This window comes from Hemitrygon akajei, chromosome 26 (genome assembly GCF_048418815.1).
Source record: "Hemitrygon akajei chromosome 26, sHemAka1.3, whole genome shotgun sequence".
Classification (NCBI taxonomy): Eukaryota; Metazoa; Chordata; class Chondrichthyes; order Myliobatiformes; family Dasyatidae; genus Hemitrygon; species Hemitrygon akajei.
In genome coordinates, this window is record NC_133149.1 from 41,372,918 (window position 1) to 41,391,385 (window position 18,468).

Sequence of the window (18,468 nt, forward strand, 5' to 3'; positions counted from 1 at the left end):
TACCCCTCAGCCATCAGGTTTTTAAACCAGAGGGGATAACTTCACTCACCTCATCACTGAAATGTTCCCACAACCTATGGACTCATTTTCAAGGACTCTTCATCTCATATTCTCGGTATTTTTTGCTTATTTATTGTTATATTTTGTATTTTCAGAGTTTGTTGTCTTTGCACACTGGTTGAACTCCCAAGTTGGTGTGGTCTTTCATTGATTCTATTATGGTTATTATTCTATTATGGATTTATTGAGTAGAAAATTAATCTCGGTAGAATATGGTGATGTGTATGAACTTTGATAATAAATTTACTTTGAACTGAAATGGTGTTAAACTAATCTTGTGTCTCACAACATCTTCCATTTTTCAGCTGTCTTCTCCTCCAGCCTTTGGTGTGGAACACCTGGCACTCTGACCTCTTATTGGGAGGCCAACCAGAGGTGCCCAGTTATGACCTTGCACCCTATTGTCTGTCTGCACTACACTCTGTCTTTAATTGTAATACTTTTTGTGTGCATTCTGTTATTGTACTACTGCAATGCACTGCTGTAAGTATCTGTTAAATTAGACCTGTTAAATCAATCTAATTTACTAGCAGGGCTATTTAATCGGGTGAAGTATCCCAACCCAAATATACGTGGCCTTTAGCTGGTGTCCACCCAGCACTCTGTCACCACATCTTCCTTCTGAATGCTAAAAGATTCTGGAATCTGGAAGTGATGGTCATCTGGATGCATTGAGTAGAATACAAAAGATTTATTTATAGGGAAATCCAATAAGCACATGAAAGTATATGGTTATGTGGGCAGTATCAGATGAATTAAATTGGGAAGAGTTTCATGGAATCAGAATCAGGTTTATTATCACTGACATATGTCTTGAAATTTGTTGCTTTGTGGCAGCAGCACAGTGTGATACATAAAATACACTATAAATTATAGTAAGAAAAATATATAAATATGTACTGTATATAAATATATACATACGCATGCATATGTATGTAAGAAAGCCAAAATAGTGAGGTAGTGTTCATGGGTTCATTGTCCATTCAGAAATCTGATGATGGAGGGGAAGAAGCTGTTCCTGAAATGTTGAGTTATGTGTCTTCAAGCTACTGTGCCACCTCTTTGCTGGTCGCAATGAGAAGAGGGCATGTCCTGGGTAGTGGAGGTCCTTAATGATGGATGTAGTCTTTTTGAGGCATGCCTTTTTAAGATGTCCTGGATGCTGGGGAGACTAGTGCCCATGATAGAGCTGGTTGAGTTTACAACTTTCTGCAGGTTTTTTTGATCCTGTGTAGTGTTTCTCTCCCCCCCCCACCCCCTTACCAGACAGTGATGCCACCAGTCAGAATGCTCTCCATGGTGCATCTGTAGAAATTTGCTAGATTCTTTGACATAACAAATCTCATCAAAATCCTAATGAAATATAGCTGCGGTCGTGTCCTCTTTGTAATTGCATCAATATGTTGAGCCCAGGATAAATCTTCAGAGATGATGACATCCAGGAACTTGAAAGTGTGTGTGTCCCCTTGATGTCCCCTTCCTTAAGTTGACAATCACTTCCTTGCTCTTACTAACATTGAGTGCAAGGTTGTTGTTGCAACACCACTCAAGCAGCCAATCCGTCTCACTCCTGTATGCCATAGATTGGCTGAGCAAAGGGCCTGCGTCACTGATGAAAACTCTCGTCCAATTGAGCATTACTGCTTGTGTCAAATACGTTGCTGGAGGTCAGTCCATCAGTGACCTGAATGAAAACTTTTTTGAATGTTTCAAGAATAAAGCAGTTTTTAAGAACTTTAACACTAATAAAAGTGTTCGGCACGTTGTATTTTGTTAGGTTACTGAATTAAAGAAATAGGATATATGGCAAAGAAACAGACTATATGAACAGTTTGAGCCCTTTCCTGTCTTTATTAATATAATTCAATCCGTCATTTACATCAATCACTCCCAGTGATCACAAGTTCCACATGCTCACACGTACTTGAATAAATAGGTTTAAAAAAAATAGGATCAAGTTTATTATCACTGTTTATTCATATTTGTTGTCTTGCAGCAGTACAGTGCAAGACATCAATGATCACTTATAATTTACAATAAAAATATTAAAGAAATGAAACAGTGCAAAAGAGGAATGAGATGGTGTTCATGGAGCATTCAGAAACCCGTCAGGGGAAGAAACTGTTGCTAACAGCTCTAAATGGATACTTAATCAAAGTTAAATTTTAATGATATATTGTTATTGTTCCTTGGAATCGGAGAACTGATTTCAAAGCAATTTTTATTGTTTTGGCTTTGCTTTGCTCCAGAGGACTATATCTGTGTATGGATATCAATTGTCCCATCCTCCCATGCTATTTGCCTCAATGTGTGTTCTGACCTTGTGTTCCTTAGACTTTAGAACTTCACTCAATCTGAGCGTGATAGAGGTGCCTTCTACAATCGGATAGACTACTGGCTATTGGCTAACACACAAAGAGAAGCTATTTTCTAACTGACGTTATTGGGTTACAACAGGAGATATGGCAATGAAGGAGGGAGAATGAAAGGACTTTAAGACAAATATTTGGGGCTGGGGGATGAGCATGTTGAGGAGAAGTCACTGAAGGCCAATGTGACTGTATTAAAAGATGGGTATGTCACTCTTTATCATAAATGGAAATAAAGAATTGTTTGGGGGCTTGATGAGACCACACAGGGTGTATTATGCCCACTTAATATCTTCTCAGCTAAGAAAAGATTTACTTGCCACTGTGTGCATTGGTGAGTCATAAGACTTGATCCAAGAATGTGCCAAGGAGAGCTGATGTAGTCTGGTATTATTCTTCAGAATGTAATGGGTGGGAGCAGATCTCATTGAAACTTTTTTTTAAGGGCTTAATACAGGGTATGGAGGGAGGGTACTTCCATTAGGTCAGGAAGCCTGGACCAGGGCATACAGTTGGTTAGGCCATTGAGAACAGTGATGAAGACAAGTTCCTTCCCCAGGGTGTGCACTTCTTTACCTCTAAATGGCTGTGATAAATTTCTGGGCATTTATGGGTCCAAGGGATGGTGCTGGTCTAGAAGAGCAGCTTTACTACCGATAAGTTTTGGAGAACCTTGAAGAGCGAGGGGAAATGGTTATTTGGGGGTGTAGAGATAAAGGTATGTAATTGGTAATGGGAGGGAGGAGTGATTATTGTCATTCAATATTTGGTCAGCGGATTCATGTGTTTTTTTTGTTATCTCTCTAGGAGAAAAACCCTTTGAGTGTAAGCTGTGTCATCAGCGGTCCCGGGACTACTCAGCGATGATCAAACATCTCCGCACCCATAATGGGGCCTCCCCCTACCAGTGCACGATATGCTTGGATTACTGCCCGAGTCTCTCTGCTATGCAGAAGCACATGAAAAGCCACAAACCTGAGGATATCCCACCAGACTGGAGAATAGAGAAGACTTATCTCTATCTGTGCTACGTCTAATCATCAAAAAGAGAATAAGGAAATAAACAGTGCTGTGAACGTGGAGAGGATTTCTTTTTTTTTTAATTGTTTTGAACCATTTTCTGTGTTGTGCACAGTATGCTTGGATTACCTCGTGTTGTATGACCTCGTTCAATTAATGTTATTTTTGTTCCCCCATGCGCTTGTCTCCCTCTTTAGCCTACCACCTTGAGCCATTTAAGTATGTCAGGCAGTGGTAAAAGGGTTAAGTACTTAAAAGACTGCCAAGTGCCAGGGCAGAGAAAGCAATTTATTTTCAAATTTATACGAGTGTGTAGTCATTACCAAAACTGGTATTTTTTTTGTTATGTTTTTTTTTAAAGAAATAATGACCCGGGTTGGTTGATTTGGCCAGGGTCAAAATTTATTCCAAAAGCTACCTCTTTATTTTATTTTGTCAAGTTACTAAAGCACAGTTGCAGTATTTTTGTTTCTAATTGTTGCCGGGATCGTTCATCTCATGCTTGTTGCTATTTGCTGTTTGTATTGGCAAGATTACAGCACCTATCTGTAAAGGGGTTGTGGGAATGTAGCGGAATTTAGAGGTGGGGGTGGGAAGTGGGATGGGTGGGGAATGCTTTAAAAACTAAACAGAGGTAAGGACAGAGCTTGCTACACATGGTTCTTTCCTTTCGGTTTGACAGCAAAAAGGGAATGGGGTTGGCCTTAAAATGAAAATGTTTGTCCTAAAGATTGGAAGGGCAACCATTGGTGACTGGGTTTCTAAGTTGAGATAACTGGGCAAAACAAAAAAAGTGTTAAAGCTTGAATTACAAGAACAGTTAATGTATCTTTGTTAAAATGTGAAGGAACAAGAAAAGAAGTATCACTTGGGACAGAATCTGGACATTTGGCTATCGTGCGGTGTGTGAGTGTGTGTGTGAGAGAAAGAGAGAAACAGACTGGATGTTTAATGAGGGATTTTAGTAAAGAATATTAATACACTGAATATAGAGGGTGAGGATTTTTTTGGTTCTTTGGGGCTGAGGCAGATCTCTGTGAAATTCAGACAGAAATGATTAGATATTTACAAAATTGTGATATTTTTGTAATATTTGTTGGTCCTTTTTGTAGGTTTGCGATGAGTTCCATCCCTTTCCACCTCTGTGATGTGAATAATTTTTTTTGTGAATATGTGTGGGAATTGATGCAGTGTCGTTGTATCCCAATGTTATTCCATGCATTTAGCACTAAATCAAAAACAGAGAAGTTATTTCATAGTATAAACTCTAGTTATGAATAAAATCAGGCAGCACATTGGATAGACTTGCCAAGGGAGGAGAGGTAGGGAGTGGAAGAGGGACGTTCTCTTGCCAGACAATGTGGGAGGCAGTTGGGAATCATGTTGCATCTGACTGAAGGATCCTTTAACTTGACTGTGTTTCATGAAGAATACTTTGTTAGTTGTGTAATCAGTAAAGTTCTTGCTAAACCTGCACAGCGCCAAAAACTTCCAAAATGTCTGACTTTATTCTCTTGCCTAATCCATCATTTTCCCTACCTCCTCCCTTATTCTAATGCATCGTTCCCTCTCTTCCCCCCTTTCCTGCCTTTTATTCATTCATTATCCTGTCATTTTGCAACCCCAATAACTCTCTCTCTCATGTCTCTGTCTCTCGCTGTCGCATTGCCCCCTGCTCCCTCTCGCTGTCGCATTGCCCCCGCTCCCTCTCACTGTCGCATCGCCCCCCCTCGCTGTCGTATCTCCCTCCCCTCTCCCCCTTCTATCTTAGCATTCCCTTCTCAGTCTCCCTTCCCCCTCCTCTTCCCCCATGCTCCCGTTCCTTTTTTCTACCTCCATACCTCTGTAACACTGTCACCTGTTTCTCCTCTCCCATAAAGTTTCTTCCCAAATGCACTTCAGTTCTTAAAGGAATATTATGGACTACTAGTCCCCTCGATTTTGGAAGGAAAAATGTAAGGAACAGGGAATAAACACTTGGATAAAGATTGGGCTTCCTCACTGAAAAGCCCTGTACTCAATTATAGCACTTCTGCAATGGAAGATATTTTGATGTAATACTGACTGTCCACGCTGGAACCCCAGTCCTTGCTGTTACTTTCCTCAGAATAGCTGAACACAGAACAAATATGTTGGAACTGCAAATAGATGGCAATTCAGCCAGTTAATAATTAAAAATACTTAACAAAAGTGTAATTTCATTTGTTTAACACATGAAACGTTTAAGGTTTATTAACTGCAGCACTTGTTTTCCTTGAAATAATGATGTTGCTCCAGACGTGAATTGCCACGCGAATTACTGACTCACTGCAATGCACACTTAGTTGATGTTGTCAGAAAACACTATGGGGAAAGCTCCCCTTTAACAGAAAATTGAAAATGCATATTCTCTCAAATTTTCTGGAATGTGCTGTTGCAAAAATACAGTTTTGTTGCTGGTGAACTTAATGTACAGAAGCTAAGATAGTCTAGTGTTTTCATTGGGATGGTGGACATGGATGGCTTGGTTGATGCCTATCTTTGGATTTAACTATCAAAGTTGGAAGAAAGCAAAGCAAAAGAGATGGCAGATGCTGGCATATGGAATGGAAAAGAGAATGCTAGAAGATCTCAGCAGATCAAGTGGCATCTGTAGAGGTAAAAGATGTACATTGAAGATTCAGGTCAAGATGCTGCATCAACTCAAAATTAACTTGCATTGTTTGCCCCCATAGATGCAACTTCATCCTCTGATTTCTCTTAGCATTCTGTTTTGGAAGAAGCCAAAACTGTTTGGCAATTTGCAAATTTACTCCAGTATTAAGTCCACTTAGTCTCACCCAGGGTGGTGTATTATCAGAACAAATACCACTTTAAAATATGTCCACAGGATAGTGCCTGGATTCTTGCAGGATCATATTCTGTTGCATGCAAGTTGATCATGAGAGAGTTAATTGTTTGACCAGACAAAGAACATAGGAACATTCGGCAGACCCATGGGGCTGTTATTTCAAGTAAGGAGATTTGAATAGTGAACTGGCTTCCTGTCTCTGGGTTTAAAAGGGAAAGTTTCTGCCTTGCATTCTTTAATGTTACCCAACAATAGTGGTTAGGGAGTCTTCCAACAATACAGCTGTAAATTGGGACTCAGTGGATGGCTTGTGCGATGATGTGGAAACTAACACAGTGCGGGAGGGTGGATGGTGACATGTTGATGATTCATATTGCATCTTTTGCCGAGTTACCCTGGACTTGGAATACTTGTTAGCAGGTTTTGACCTGGGAGCACCTGACACAGGCCTTTGGCAAAGGTTAGGGCCTAGGCTAATGTTACTTTGGGCGAACCTGGTGCTGACTCCAACACCAAATAGGGAAGTATTTGATTCTTGCAAAGCTCAAAATTCCTATGCCCAAAAAATGTGATCTCCTCACATTACGCTTGCAAATTATGATTTTGATTTAAGATGGTGCCAATTCATTTCAATCCTATCGTTGTGAAATGTATTTAACTGTAAACAAGACAGAATCACAACTGTGCGGCCAAGCTAAGCTCTAACCAGTCATGACCCAGTTGCTTTCATTCTGTTCAATACACTAAACCACAGTCACCATTGTCAATAGTTACGTATTGACCCAAAGTGTAACTGATCTGACTTGACCTAACCAACCTGAACAAGATCCTCTAATTGAGAGTGAGGTTGTTAGTGTAGAGCACCATCACTCAACAAGGATTCAAAAACAACATTTGATCAGTTTGATCCTTTGCTGATACATCCTGTAGCCCAAACCTTCAAAAGTTGATTTTACCACCAAGTCAGCTTAAATGTATATTCTATTATAATGTGAATCTGAAAAGGAATTGGAGACACAAGTAGTGCCCATATTTTATGGAAGGGTAAATGACACTTGATCAACATGGGCATATCTTTTCCATAAGCTTAGGTACAAAAAGCCTGATACACAGTGGCCTCTACATTGTTAGTGGGTTTCAGAAATGTACAGCCTTTGGGTGTGAAATGCTCATTCTAAACCCTTTTGAAACTGTGAAAACACTCAAAACAACTACAGATTTTATCTTTTAAGCCTGGGTTGCGTCAGGAGTGAGCAGCTTAACACTAGCATGGAGTATTGGTTAAATTATACTGAGGTGAGTATTACTTTTCTAATTTAACATTGCTATAGACTTTGCTGGTTGTGTTTTTTGTGGCACAAAATATTTAGGGGAGAAATTATGAATCTCATTAAAGACGAATTTAAAATGAATTTCATTAAGTGCCCAGGGAAATAGGTTCCACATGTTATTTGCACATTCAGCTCTTCTGAGGATAGTCATCAAAGGAAGGGTTCCTGTGAGGAGTAACTTGGATCTGTCAGTAAAATAGCACTGGGCAACAAATATTTTGATTTAGTGCAAAAGGTGCAAAGTAACATATGGATGTTTATGATGGTGTGCCTAAACTGTCTACGATATTTTCTACATTTTTTTTTGAAAAAAAAGTAATCAGGCTTTAAATTCCTATTGCAGTCAAGTGCAAGTGTTGCATATGTTTATGACAAGAAGGTGTTCTACGCTCTGTACATTTTTTTTGTTCAGAAAGTGTGTTTAAAAACAAATCCTTTGTCTGTTTTACTTTTAGGGTGTGTTTCTTGTGCATGCGCCGGTTTACGATGGTGAAGACTTGTAACGTTGCAGAAAGAGGCATCCTGCCCAGTTATATATACATATACATATATATTATATATAAATATTAGCACTGAGGACTGCCATTTTGGACCAAGTGTATCCATGGCAACCAGCCATTTTGTTTTTTGTATCAAGTCTGTGACAGCGCATGTGCCAGTCTAATTGCTTTGTATTACAATTTTTTTAAATATAAAAATGGTGTTATTATTTTTTTTTAATTAATGTTATAGTTGAGTCTACCTCAGCACCTGTTGTTAGCTTACATTTAGAAGGTGCCATTTTCGTTAATCTGGAAATTAAAAAAAAAATCTTTTCCTTTTTTCCCTTTTATTTTGAATGAGAACAGTGTTCGGAATAGTGTTCGCTGGTCCTGTCCTCGTCAGCGCAAAAATACGCCAACAGCGTGGGCGTGTGCCTCATCCACGTTGTGATGTAATCATCCAAGCTTTAATCCCTCTTTTTCCTGTGTAAACTTTCCCTCTGCTCTCATTTTTTTTTCAGTGTTCCGATACAGGGGGAGAGAGAAAAAAAGAAATGCTGCAGATTATTTTTCTTCATGTGTCACTAAGTGAAGTTTGTGCCTTCAATAGCGAAAGAGAATATTTTTTACATCCTACTAACAGTAGATTTTTGTAGTGAGCATTTTTTTGTATTTTATTTATAAGTCATGTAAAAGAAAAATAAGAATAACAATTGTTTCAGTTGTATACCTTGACTCTGCAGTTAGAAAAATAATAAATGATATGCATTTCAGGTGTTGTTACTTTTGCTTTCTTTTTCTTGTGATAGTGGTTCCATTGAATTTTTGATAAAAGCTCCAAGGACATGTCTAAATGTTGGTGCAGCATTATATCTGGCCCAGGACTCATTCTCAAGGTTCATCTACAGGCTTAGTATAAGTGCTTGTATTTTACAACTAGCTACAGACTGGTTTGATGTACCAGAGCAGAAAATATAAGTTAAAATCCCAGCAAGAGTTTGATTCCAATCACACAAAAGATATAGAAATCGAGGTGACAGAAGAATTGTCTATGTTTGCAGATAATACAAGCGTTGGAGATGTGATTGACAGTGTAGAGGAAATTTTTGACTACAGGAGTAAATAGCATGGTATTTTGGGTAAAAAAAAAAGGCAGCATCTGAGATTTGTGTGTGAAGTACTGCATTTGAGAACAATTCAGCCATGGAAGGGATCATACAGTAACTGGGAAAATATCTAGAGTTGTAGAAGAACAGAAGAAGCTAGGAGAGTGTGTCCATAGACAGTGATGGCAGGACAGGTAGGTAAGGGTAAAAATAGTTTCCTTTATCATCTGAGACAGAGAAGGTAAGAGCAGGGAGGTTATATTGGAACTGTATACAACACTAAGTAGACCACAGCATGAGTATTGTGTACAGCTCTGGGCATCACATTACAAGAGGATTTGGAGAAGGCGCAGAAGTGTTTTACGAGAATAATATAAGCCCTGTAAAGTGTTGGTTATGAGAGATGATTGGATTGGCTGTGTTTGATTTTTTTTTTAATTTGGAAGAGAGTTGGCGAAGATGTACAAGATCTTAAGGTGCTCAGGCAGAGTTCAAAGGAATGATTTATTTCCCTCATCAGACAGGTCAAAAACATATGGGGCAGGCTTGAAGCAAGTGGAAGGACTGGAGAGAAGGTGAAATATTTCCTCCTTGCTGGAAATACCTGAAAGGGTGAGAAATGGAAACTGTCATCAGGCTTCAACAATAGTTGGTCAGGGTTCTTTTTGTATAGTAGGGGAATTAAGGGTTCTGGGGAAAAGGCAGGTAGGTGGAGATGAGTCCATGACCAGATCAGCCATGATCTTATTGAATGGCGGAGCAGACTCGATGGGCCAGATGGCCTACTCCTGCTCCTATTTTTTATGTTCTTATGTTCTAAGAGGACTACCATCAAGATGCTGATGGTGGGATTAGATTGTTTAGCATGCATAGGGCAAGGTGCAGATGGGATGAGCTTACCAACCATTCTTAGATTATCAGTTGAAGTGATCACGAAGCTATCTGTCAAGTCAAGTCAAGTCAAATTTTATTGTCATTTCGACCATAACTGCTGGTACAGTGCATAGTAAAAATGAGACAACATTTTTCAGGACCATGGTTTACATGACACAGTACAAAAATTAGACTGAACTACATAATAAAAAAAAACAGAGAAAGCCATACTAGACTACAGACCTACACTGGACTGCATAAAGTGCACAAAAACAGTACCGGCATTACAAAAAATAATAAACAGGACAGGACAGTAGGGCAAGGTGTCAGTTCAGGCTTCGGGTATTGAGGAGTCTGATAGCTTGGGGGAAGAATAGTCTGGTCGGAAGTCCCTGAATGCTTCGGAGCCTTTTCCCAGACGGCAGGAGGGACAAGAGATTGTATGACGGGTGCATGGGGTCCTTCATAATGCTGTTTCCTTTGCGGATGCAGCGTGTAGTGTAAATGTCCGTGATGGCGGGAATAGAGACCCGGATGATCTTCTCAGCTGACCTCACTATCCACTGCAGGGTCTTGCGATCCGAGCTGGTACAATTTCCGAACCAGGCAGTGATGCAGCTGCTCAGGATGCTCTCAATACAACCCCTGTAGAATGTGATGAGGATAGGGGGTGGGAGATGGACTTTCCTCAGCCTTTACAGAAAGTAGAGACACTGCTGGGCTTTCTTTGCTTTGGAGCTGGTGTTGAGGGACCAGGTGAGATTCTCCATCAGGTGAACACCAAGAAATTTGGTGCTCTTTACGATCTCTACCGAGGAGCCGTCGATGTTCAGCAGGGAGTGGTTGCTCCGTGCCCTCCTGAAGTCAACAACCATCTCTTTTGTTTTGTTCACATTCAGAGACAGCTTGTTGGCTGCACCAGTCCGTTAGCCGCTGCACCTCCTCTCTGTAAGCTGACTCGTCGTTCTTGCTGATGAGACCCACCGCGGTCGTGTCATCAGCGAACTTGATGATATGGTTCGAGCTGTGTGTTGCAGCACAGTCGTGGGTCAACAGAGTGAACAGCAGTGGACTGAGCACGCAACCCTGGGGGGCCCCCGTGCTCAGTGTGATGGTGTTGGAGATGCTGCTCCCGATCCGGACTGACTGAGGTCTCCCAGTCAGGAAGTCTAGGATCCAGTTGCAGAGGGAGGTGTTCAGGCCCAGTAGGCTCAGCTTTCCAATCAGTTTCTGAGGGATGATTGTGTTGAATGCTGAACTGAAGTCTATGAACAGCATCCAAACGTATGTGTCTCTGTTGTCCAGGTGGGTTAGGGCCAGGTGGAGGGTGGTGGCAATGGCGTCATCTGTTGAACAGTTGGGACGGTACGCAAACTGCAGGGGGTCCAGTGAGGGGGACAGCAGGGTCTTGATGTGCCTCATGATGAGCCTCTGGAAACACTTCATGATGATGGATGTAAGTGCAATGGGACGGTAGTCGTTGAGGCAGGACACAGAAGACCTCTTTGGCATGGGGATGATGGTGGCGGTCTTGAAGCACGTTGGAACAGTGGCGCCGCTCAGGGAGATGTTGAAGATGTCAGTGAGAACATCTGCTAGCTGGTCTACACATCCTCTAAGCACTCTGCCAGGAATGTTGTCTGGTCCAGCAGCCTTCCGTGGGCTGAACCTGCACAGGGTTCTTCTCACGTCAGCCACGGAGAGACACAGCACCTGGTCATTCGCAGGAAGGGTGGACTTCCTCGCCGCCACGTCATTTTCTACCTCAAACCGGGCGTAGAAGTTATTCAGTGCATTTGGGAGGGAGGCATCACCTGCACAGTCAGGTGATGTTGTCTTGTAATTGGTGATGTCCTGGATGCTCTTCCACATGCGCCGCGTGTCCCCGCTGTCCTGGAAGTAACTGTGGATTAGCTGGGCATGTGCACGCCTTGCCTCTCTGATGGCTCGGGACTGTGTGGCCCTTAATGTTGTTAAAGCTGCCTTGTCGCCTGCTCTGAAGGTGGAGTCGCGGGACCTCAGCAGTGCATGCACCTCTGTGGTCATCCATGGCTTCTGGTTGGCACGTATCGTGTTATATAGATATGGTTGAAGTTGGAAAAGTTGGTGCTCTGCCAATAATGTTTTTAAAAAAATATAATTGTTTTATCAATGTTTTACAAGAAGGTACCTGCTACCCTGGCCCTATTAGTTGTATGAGTGACTTCTGTTCCACTCCAATATCAGTTGACTTTGGAGCTTTGGTCAGTTATGACTAATCAGGTCTACAATGGAAGTGGAATAAACACTGGTCTTGCTTATTTGGTCTCAGAGGCTGTTCGATTTAATATATTTACAATTACAATGAATTATTCAATACATTATTCATGGCTTGCTTCAAGAGCAGATCTTGTTACATTAATTAATGTAGCTTCAAGATAGAATTGTATTGTTGAAAACCCCAGAAAAGAAAAGTCAATTCTTTGTGTTGGAATAGTGTCTCAAGGAAATACAAATAAATATCAGGTATATGCAGTCCTGTAGGAAAATTGTTTATTTTCTTACAGGTTTTTGGAGAGAGTATGGGGAGGCAGCTACTTTGTCAGTTTCAGGTAATTCACATGGGTAAGGAGAGTCACTTTGTGCCATTGGAGGCAGGAGAATGAAGCCAAAGTTAACAGCTCCATTCTGGAGCCTGCTCCAGCAGCAATCAAAGAACTTCCAGATCTATCCACAGGAGTCTGTCTGGTGCCTTCAACCAAACTTTAAATCCGTCCCTCCTCTCTGAGGAATCTGAGATAGATGGATTACTGAGATTAGCTGATGTATGGGTGCCTTTGGAATCAACTTATTTGAACTCCTGTTGAGTTCACATGTAGTACATTGAAACAGACAGAGAAATGCTCTGCGTCAGTGATCGACACAGTCTGAGGGTTGTGCTGGGGGTGGCTTGCAAGTGTCACCATGTTTCCAGTGCCCACAGAATACTGACCCTCACCATAGACCTTTGGAATGTGGGAGGAAACTAGAGCATCCTGTTGGATCTGGTGATATTGATCTGAGGTTCTTCGAAAGTCAAAAATGAGGTTTCAAACTTGGTAGATAAGGACATTTTATTAAGAGCAAATAATGAACAAAGAAAAGACTATGTGATACTCTGACTAGAGAGAAACAAATTTTCAATGATAACCTACATAATAGCTGGCTTCAAGTGGCATGACACCTGCTGCAGAAAAACTGAGAAGCTTCTAGAAAAAATGCAGAATCTGCTATACTACAATTACTGGAAAGTTTACTGAACAATTACACGTCTACGGGTGATTATATAAAAATTATAAGCAAACATAAGAAAGTTAAATGACAGAGAAAATACCAGAGAAATGATAATTCTATAGCTAATCCAACAAATTGGAGGATCCCCAAGCAGTCAGAGGGAGAACATACAAATCAGACAGTGGCGAGAATTGAACTCCGAATGGTGATGACTGGCACTGCAAAGCATTGCGCTAACTACTAAACTATCATACTGCCCTTGTGGCTTATATTCCAATTAACCTCCAGGGTTGGCTGTCTCAGAAATGAAGTCATTATTCCTGAATACTCCAGTCTAATCCTGAAAGTTTGGTGATTTTATTTTACAGGATATGGTTGAAGTTGGAAAAGTTGAGGCTCTGCCAATAATGTTTAAAAAAAAATTCTTATTGAATGCATCACTTCCAAAATACCAAATTAACAGGCCTATGTAAAATGAATGACCAAGACAATACCAACCATTCAGAATTCCACTAAGATAAATTTCTGAGTTTGGGTTGCGAATCATGGATTGGAGGTAGGAATGGGCAGTGCAGGGTTGGGGAACAGTAAGGCTGGAGACTGCGGAGAGGAGATTTCCAGAGGTGCTGAAGTCTGTGATGGTATGAGAAATAATGGCCTGATGATGCCCAGTGGGGTTCTAGTCCAGAGGTAGGTAGGAGGTGGTGTCTGAGAGCTGCTGTCTGGCATCTGCAGGGTAAACATTAGCCTACCTGACAACAATTGCACTGTCCTTGTCTGTAGATTTAATGCTGCGATTGAATCCAGATGAAAGGTCTGGACCTTAAACATCAACTGTGCATTTCCTCTCCATTGAGTTCCTCCAGCATTTTGTTTGTTAGTCCTCATTCCTCATATATTCGGGTAGATGGAGCTCATCAGCCTGGGGAGGCAATCCATCTAAGAGGGGGAAAACTCTGATTTCAAACTTCCGCTGCCTTGCGGCCATACCCGCTCACGAGAAATGCTTCGGGAGTAAACCCTGAGGACAAATCTGGAGCTGGAGTCCCTAAGGCAGTCAGACGTTGTCTTCAACCTCGTTCTGGCAACTCCTGCGACGTCACTGGTGCCAAGCTGTATCAGCCCTTGTCCTTCCCTTGGACAGCATCGGTGGCGTGGAGAGGGGAGACTCGCTGCTTGGGCAACTGCCGGTCTCCCATACAACCTTGCCCAGGCCTGTGCCCGGGAGAGGCTGAAGCAAGACTTTCCAGGTGCAGATCCATGGTCTCACAAGACTAACGGATGCCACCCTCATTCCAGCATTTGCTGACTATTTTGTGTCCATTCTACTAACATGTGACTTTGCTTTTGGTAAATTTAATGATACACCAAAACTCCAATAATCTGGACTTTGATGGCACCAGATAAACACATTTTCCAGAATATTGGTTCTTGCTCCTATTATCCCGACACATCGTCTTGAATACGTTAAGCGGTAGTACAGTACATTTTCCAATGAACCTGAGTGAGTGTAGAGGGAGAAGGAACCCATGTACATTACCTCACTATACTTTATCTCTTTTTGCACTAATATAATTTAAATTTTACGTATATATACATACACATGCACTAATTTTGCAATTTACAGTTATTATGTATTGCAATGTACTGCTGCAAAACAACAAGCTTCATGACGTATGCCAATAGTATTAAAGCTGATTCTGATCTTTGACGAATTTAAAGAGAGTGTGAAAAACAGAACAAGGTGAGGTCCAGCTTGCACTCTGAAAGTTGCCCGCTTTCATGATCCGAGTGTTTCTGATCACAACACTGACTTCTGCTCAGAGTTCTACACAGCCAACCTTGCGCTATGCAGTTCCACAGATAATAGATAGATAGATACTTTATTCATCCCCATGGGGAAATTCAACTTTTTTTCCAATGTCCCATACACTTGTTGTAGCAAAACTAATTACATACAATACTTAACTCAGTAAAAAAATATGATATGCATCTAAATCACTATCTCAAAAAGCATTAATAATAGCTTTTAAAAAGTTCTTAAGTCCTGGCGGTAGAATTGTAAAGCCTAATGGCATTGGGGAGTATTGACCTCTTCATCCTGTCTGAAGAGCATTGCATCGATAGTAACCTGTCGCTGAAACTGCTTCTCTGTCTCTGGATGGTGCTATGTAGAGGATGTTCAGAGTTATCCATAATTGACCGTAGCCTACTCAGCGCCCTTCGCTCAGCTACCGATGTTAGACTCTCCAGTACTTTGCCCACGACAGAGCCCGCCTTCCTTACCAGCTTATTAAGACGTGAGGCGTCCCTCTTCTTAATGCTTCCTCCCCAACACGCCACCACAAAGAAGAGGGCGCTCTCCTTATACCAAGGATTTAGGCTGATAATGAGAACCATTGAAACACAGAACAGTATAGGAACAGGCTCTTCAGCCCACAATGTCTATGTTAACAATGATGAGAATTTATAGTGCATATTTACCTGCACATGGTCTATATCCATCTGTTCACCGACAGCTCATGCGTCTGTCTAAATGCCTGGTAAACATTGCTGTCATAGCTGCTCCCACCACTTCCTCTTGGAGCGCATTCCAGACGCCCACTACCCTGTATGTAAAAAAAATCAAGAACTTTTATTTTAATTTAACCTATTCTTGTAGTGTGAGTACATTACACTTACCTCGTGAAATCGATTGCCAGTGACTAAGCATGCCGCCTGCTTATCAAATTAAAGAGGTTTTAAAAAGTCCCCTTTGCCCCCTGTAAGTAGCCTGCATGAAATGAGCTTGATTACTTATAGCCATTTCTTGATGTATGTGAGCCTGCATTGGGGACGTCCCAACAGGGCACCTCCAACACGGGGACTGTGGTAGTTCAGGGACACAGCTTTTGCCCCTCCTCTAAAAGTGCCTTCCTTACTCAACGAGAATCTGTAACAGATAGCACACCTCAGATGTCCATTACCTCACTGACAGTGCCTCTCACATTCTCCCCTTTAAATATTCCTTCAACCCTATCTTTTTGACTAAGCTTTCAATTGTATCGTGACATCTGTTTGTTTTCCCTTGTGAACCAAGCTTTGATGTAATACTACTGAACTCTAAGAAAGATAACACCACTATGAAGTGTCCCAAGCCCATCTACACAAAGAGGAGGATTGGGCATGGTGCTAGTAACCCCATCCTGTAAAAACCCAGAGCTACAAAAGCACCTACGGGGTCTCCAAAGACCTCATCCCTGAGAGAGGAAGGATCTTCACCTAGAAGATATGAAGCCCTGTAGTAAAAGCCTCATGTCTGTGGAAGCCACAGGGATGGTCAACCATCTATTATCCAGGAGACTGGCGCAGGACAGAGGACCCTGGTGAGCTGCTGTTGGCAGTCTTTGGCACCCACTTGGGGTGATGGGCTTAACAACAGCACGGCAACAACAAAGAAAAGATCCCTGGCCCAAAATATTGATTGTTTTCCCTTGGTGCAGATGGTGCTTCACTGGCAGAGTTCTTCCAGAATCTCTGTTTTTGGGTCAGTGTTATTAATGGCAATGCGCAGACTGACCTTTATTCTGAATCCAACCCTTGCTATATCTGCTTTGAATGTGTGTCTGTGTCTTTCTTATTTAACCTTTGGTGTCACTCACAAGTCCACGTTCTTAATAACCCATGAGACTGCGTCATAAACTGCTTCCTTGAATTACAATAGTCCATGCGTGGAACTTAGTGTTACATCCACCGAGATGTAACACTGAACATCATAGGAAGTCATTCCTGCCTGTGGCCATCAAACTTTACAACTCCTCCCTCGGAGTGTCAGACACCCTGAGCCAATAGGCTGGTCCTGGACTTATTTCCACTTGGCATGATTAACTTATTATTATTTAATTATTTATGGTTTTATATTGCTATATTTCTTTACTATTCTTGGTTGGTGCGGCTGTAATGAAACCCAATTTCCCTCGGGATCAATAAAGTATGTCTGTCTGTGTGTTATTCCTAAATGTGTGAGGTAGAGGGGTCTAAAAACTTAGAACTAACCCTGATGAAAGAATAGTGAAATAATTTCCAGGTCAAATGATTTGTTACATGGGGAGGCTCAGAGTAAGTGACGTTCACGTGCCCTCACCTTTCTCGATAGTGGGCACAGGATTGGCAAGTATTTGGAAGAGGGGTAACTGTGGTACATTTTAGAAATGGTGCACAGTGTAGCCAGGAGTGGAGGCAGTGGCCAGGGACAGTGTAAAGGGAGCTTTCATTCCTGTCCGAGCACCTCATTCATCAGAATTAAAGCCGCTTGTTTTTAAAAAAACACAATCTCAATTAAAACTACCTTGTTTTATTGTTCAGTAATTGGCAAACAGTTCTTACCTAAGCAAACTCCCACCTCAGCTTAAATTGAAGGTCATGTGGCCTCCAATAAAGAGAGATTATTTCTTCAGTCCTTCATGGAGAATTTGCTTTTGTGCATTTGTGCATGAGGTTCAAGGTTGAAGGGACTTATTCTAGCTGGAGGTCTGTGATTAGTGGTGTTCCACAGGGATCTGTACTGGGACCTCTGCTGTTTGTGATATATATACTGTAAAAGACCTGGATGAAAATGTAGATTGGTGGGTTAGTGAGTTTACAGACAATGTGAAGACTGGTGATGTGGGAGACAGGTAAAGGATACAGCAGGCTATAGATCAGTTGCAGATATGGGTGAAGAAATGGCAGATGCAGTTCAACCAGGCCAAATGTGAAGTGTTGCTCTTTGGGAGACCAAACGGAAAGAGGCAGTACACTGTTAATGGCAAGACAGTATTGATATACATGGGGATCTTGGGGTCAAGGTTCATAACTCTTTGAAGGTAAAGGTAAACAAAGTGTATGTTGTGCTTAGCTTATTTGGTTGAGGAATTGATTTCAAGAGTCAAAAAATATATTGCAGATTTATAAAACTCTAGGCTACATCTAGAATATTGCATTCAGTTCTAGTCATCCCATTATAGGAAGGATGTTGAGTCATTGGAGATGGTGCAGAAAAGGTTTACCAAGCTGCTCCCTGAATTAGAGGTTGTGTGCTATAAGGAGAGGATGGACCAATTTAGGTTGTTATCTCTGGAGCGGTGGAGGCTGAGGAAAGATTTGAAGGAGGTTTCCAAGATTAGG

The 18,468-nt window shown here is 41.5% G+C and overlaps 1 protein-coding gene across 2 annotated transcripts in view; it reads left to right on the forward strand.

Moving 5' to 3' along the window:
- Positions 1-8,865, forward strand: part of zbtb16a (zinc finger and BTB domain containing 16a) — a 249,859-nt gene extending 240,994 nt beyond the window's left edge. For both annotated transcript variants that reach the window (XM_073030014.1, XM_073030015.1), the window contains exon 7: positions 3,237-8,865. In XM_073030014.1, coding sequence (XP_072886115.1) covers positions 3,237-3,466 — 230 coding nt within the window. In that variant the 3' untranslated portion in view covers positions 3,467-8,865. The remainder of the gene's footprint in view (positions 1-3,236) is intronic.
- Positions 8,866-18,468: the final 9,603 nt, after the last annotated feature.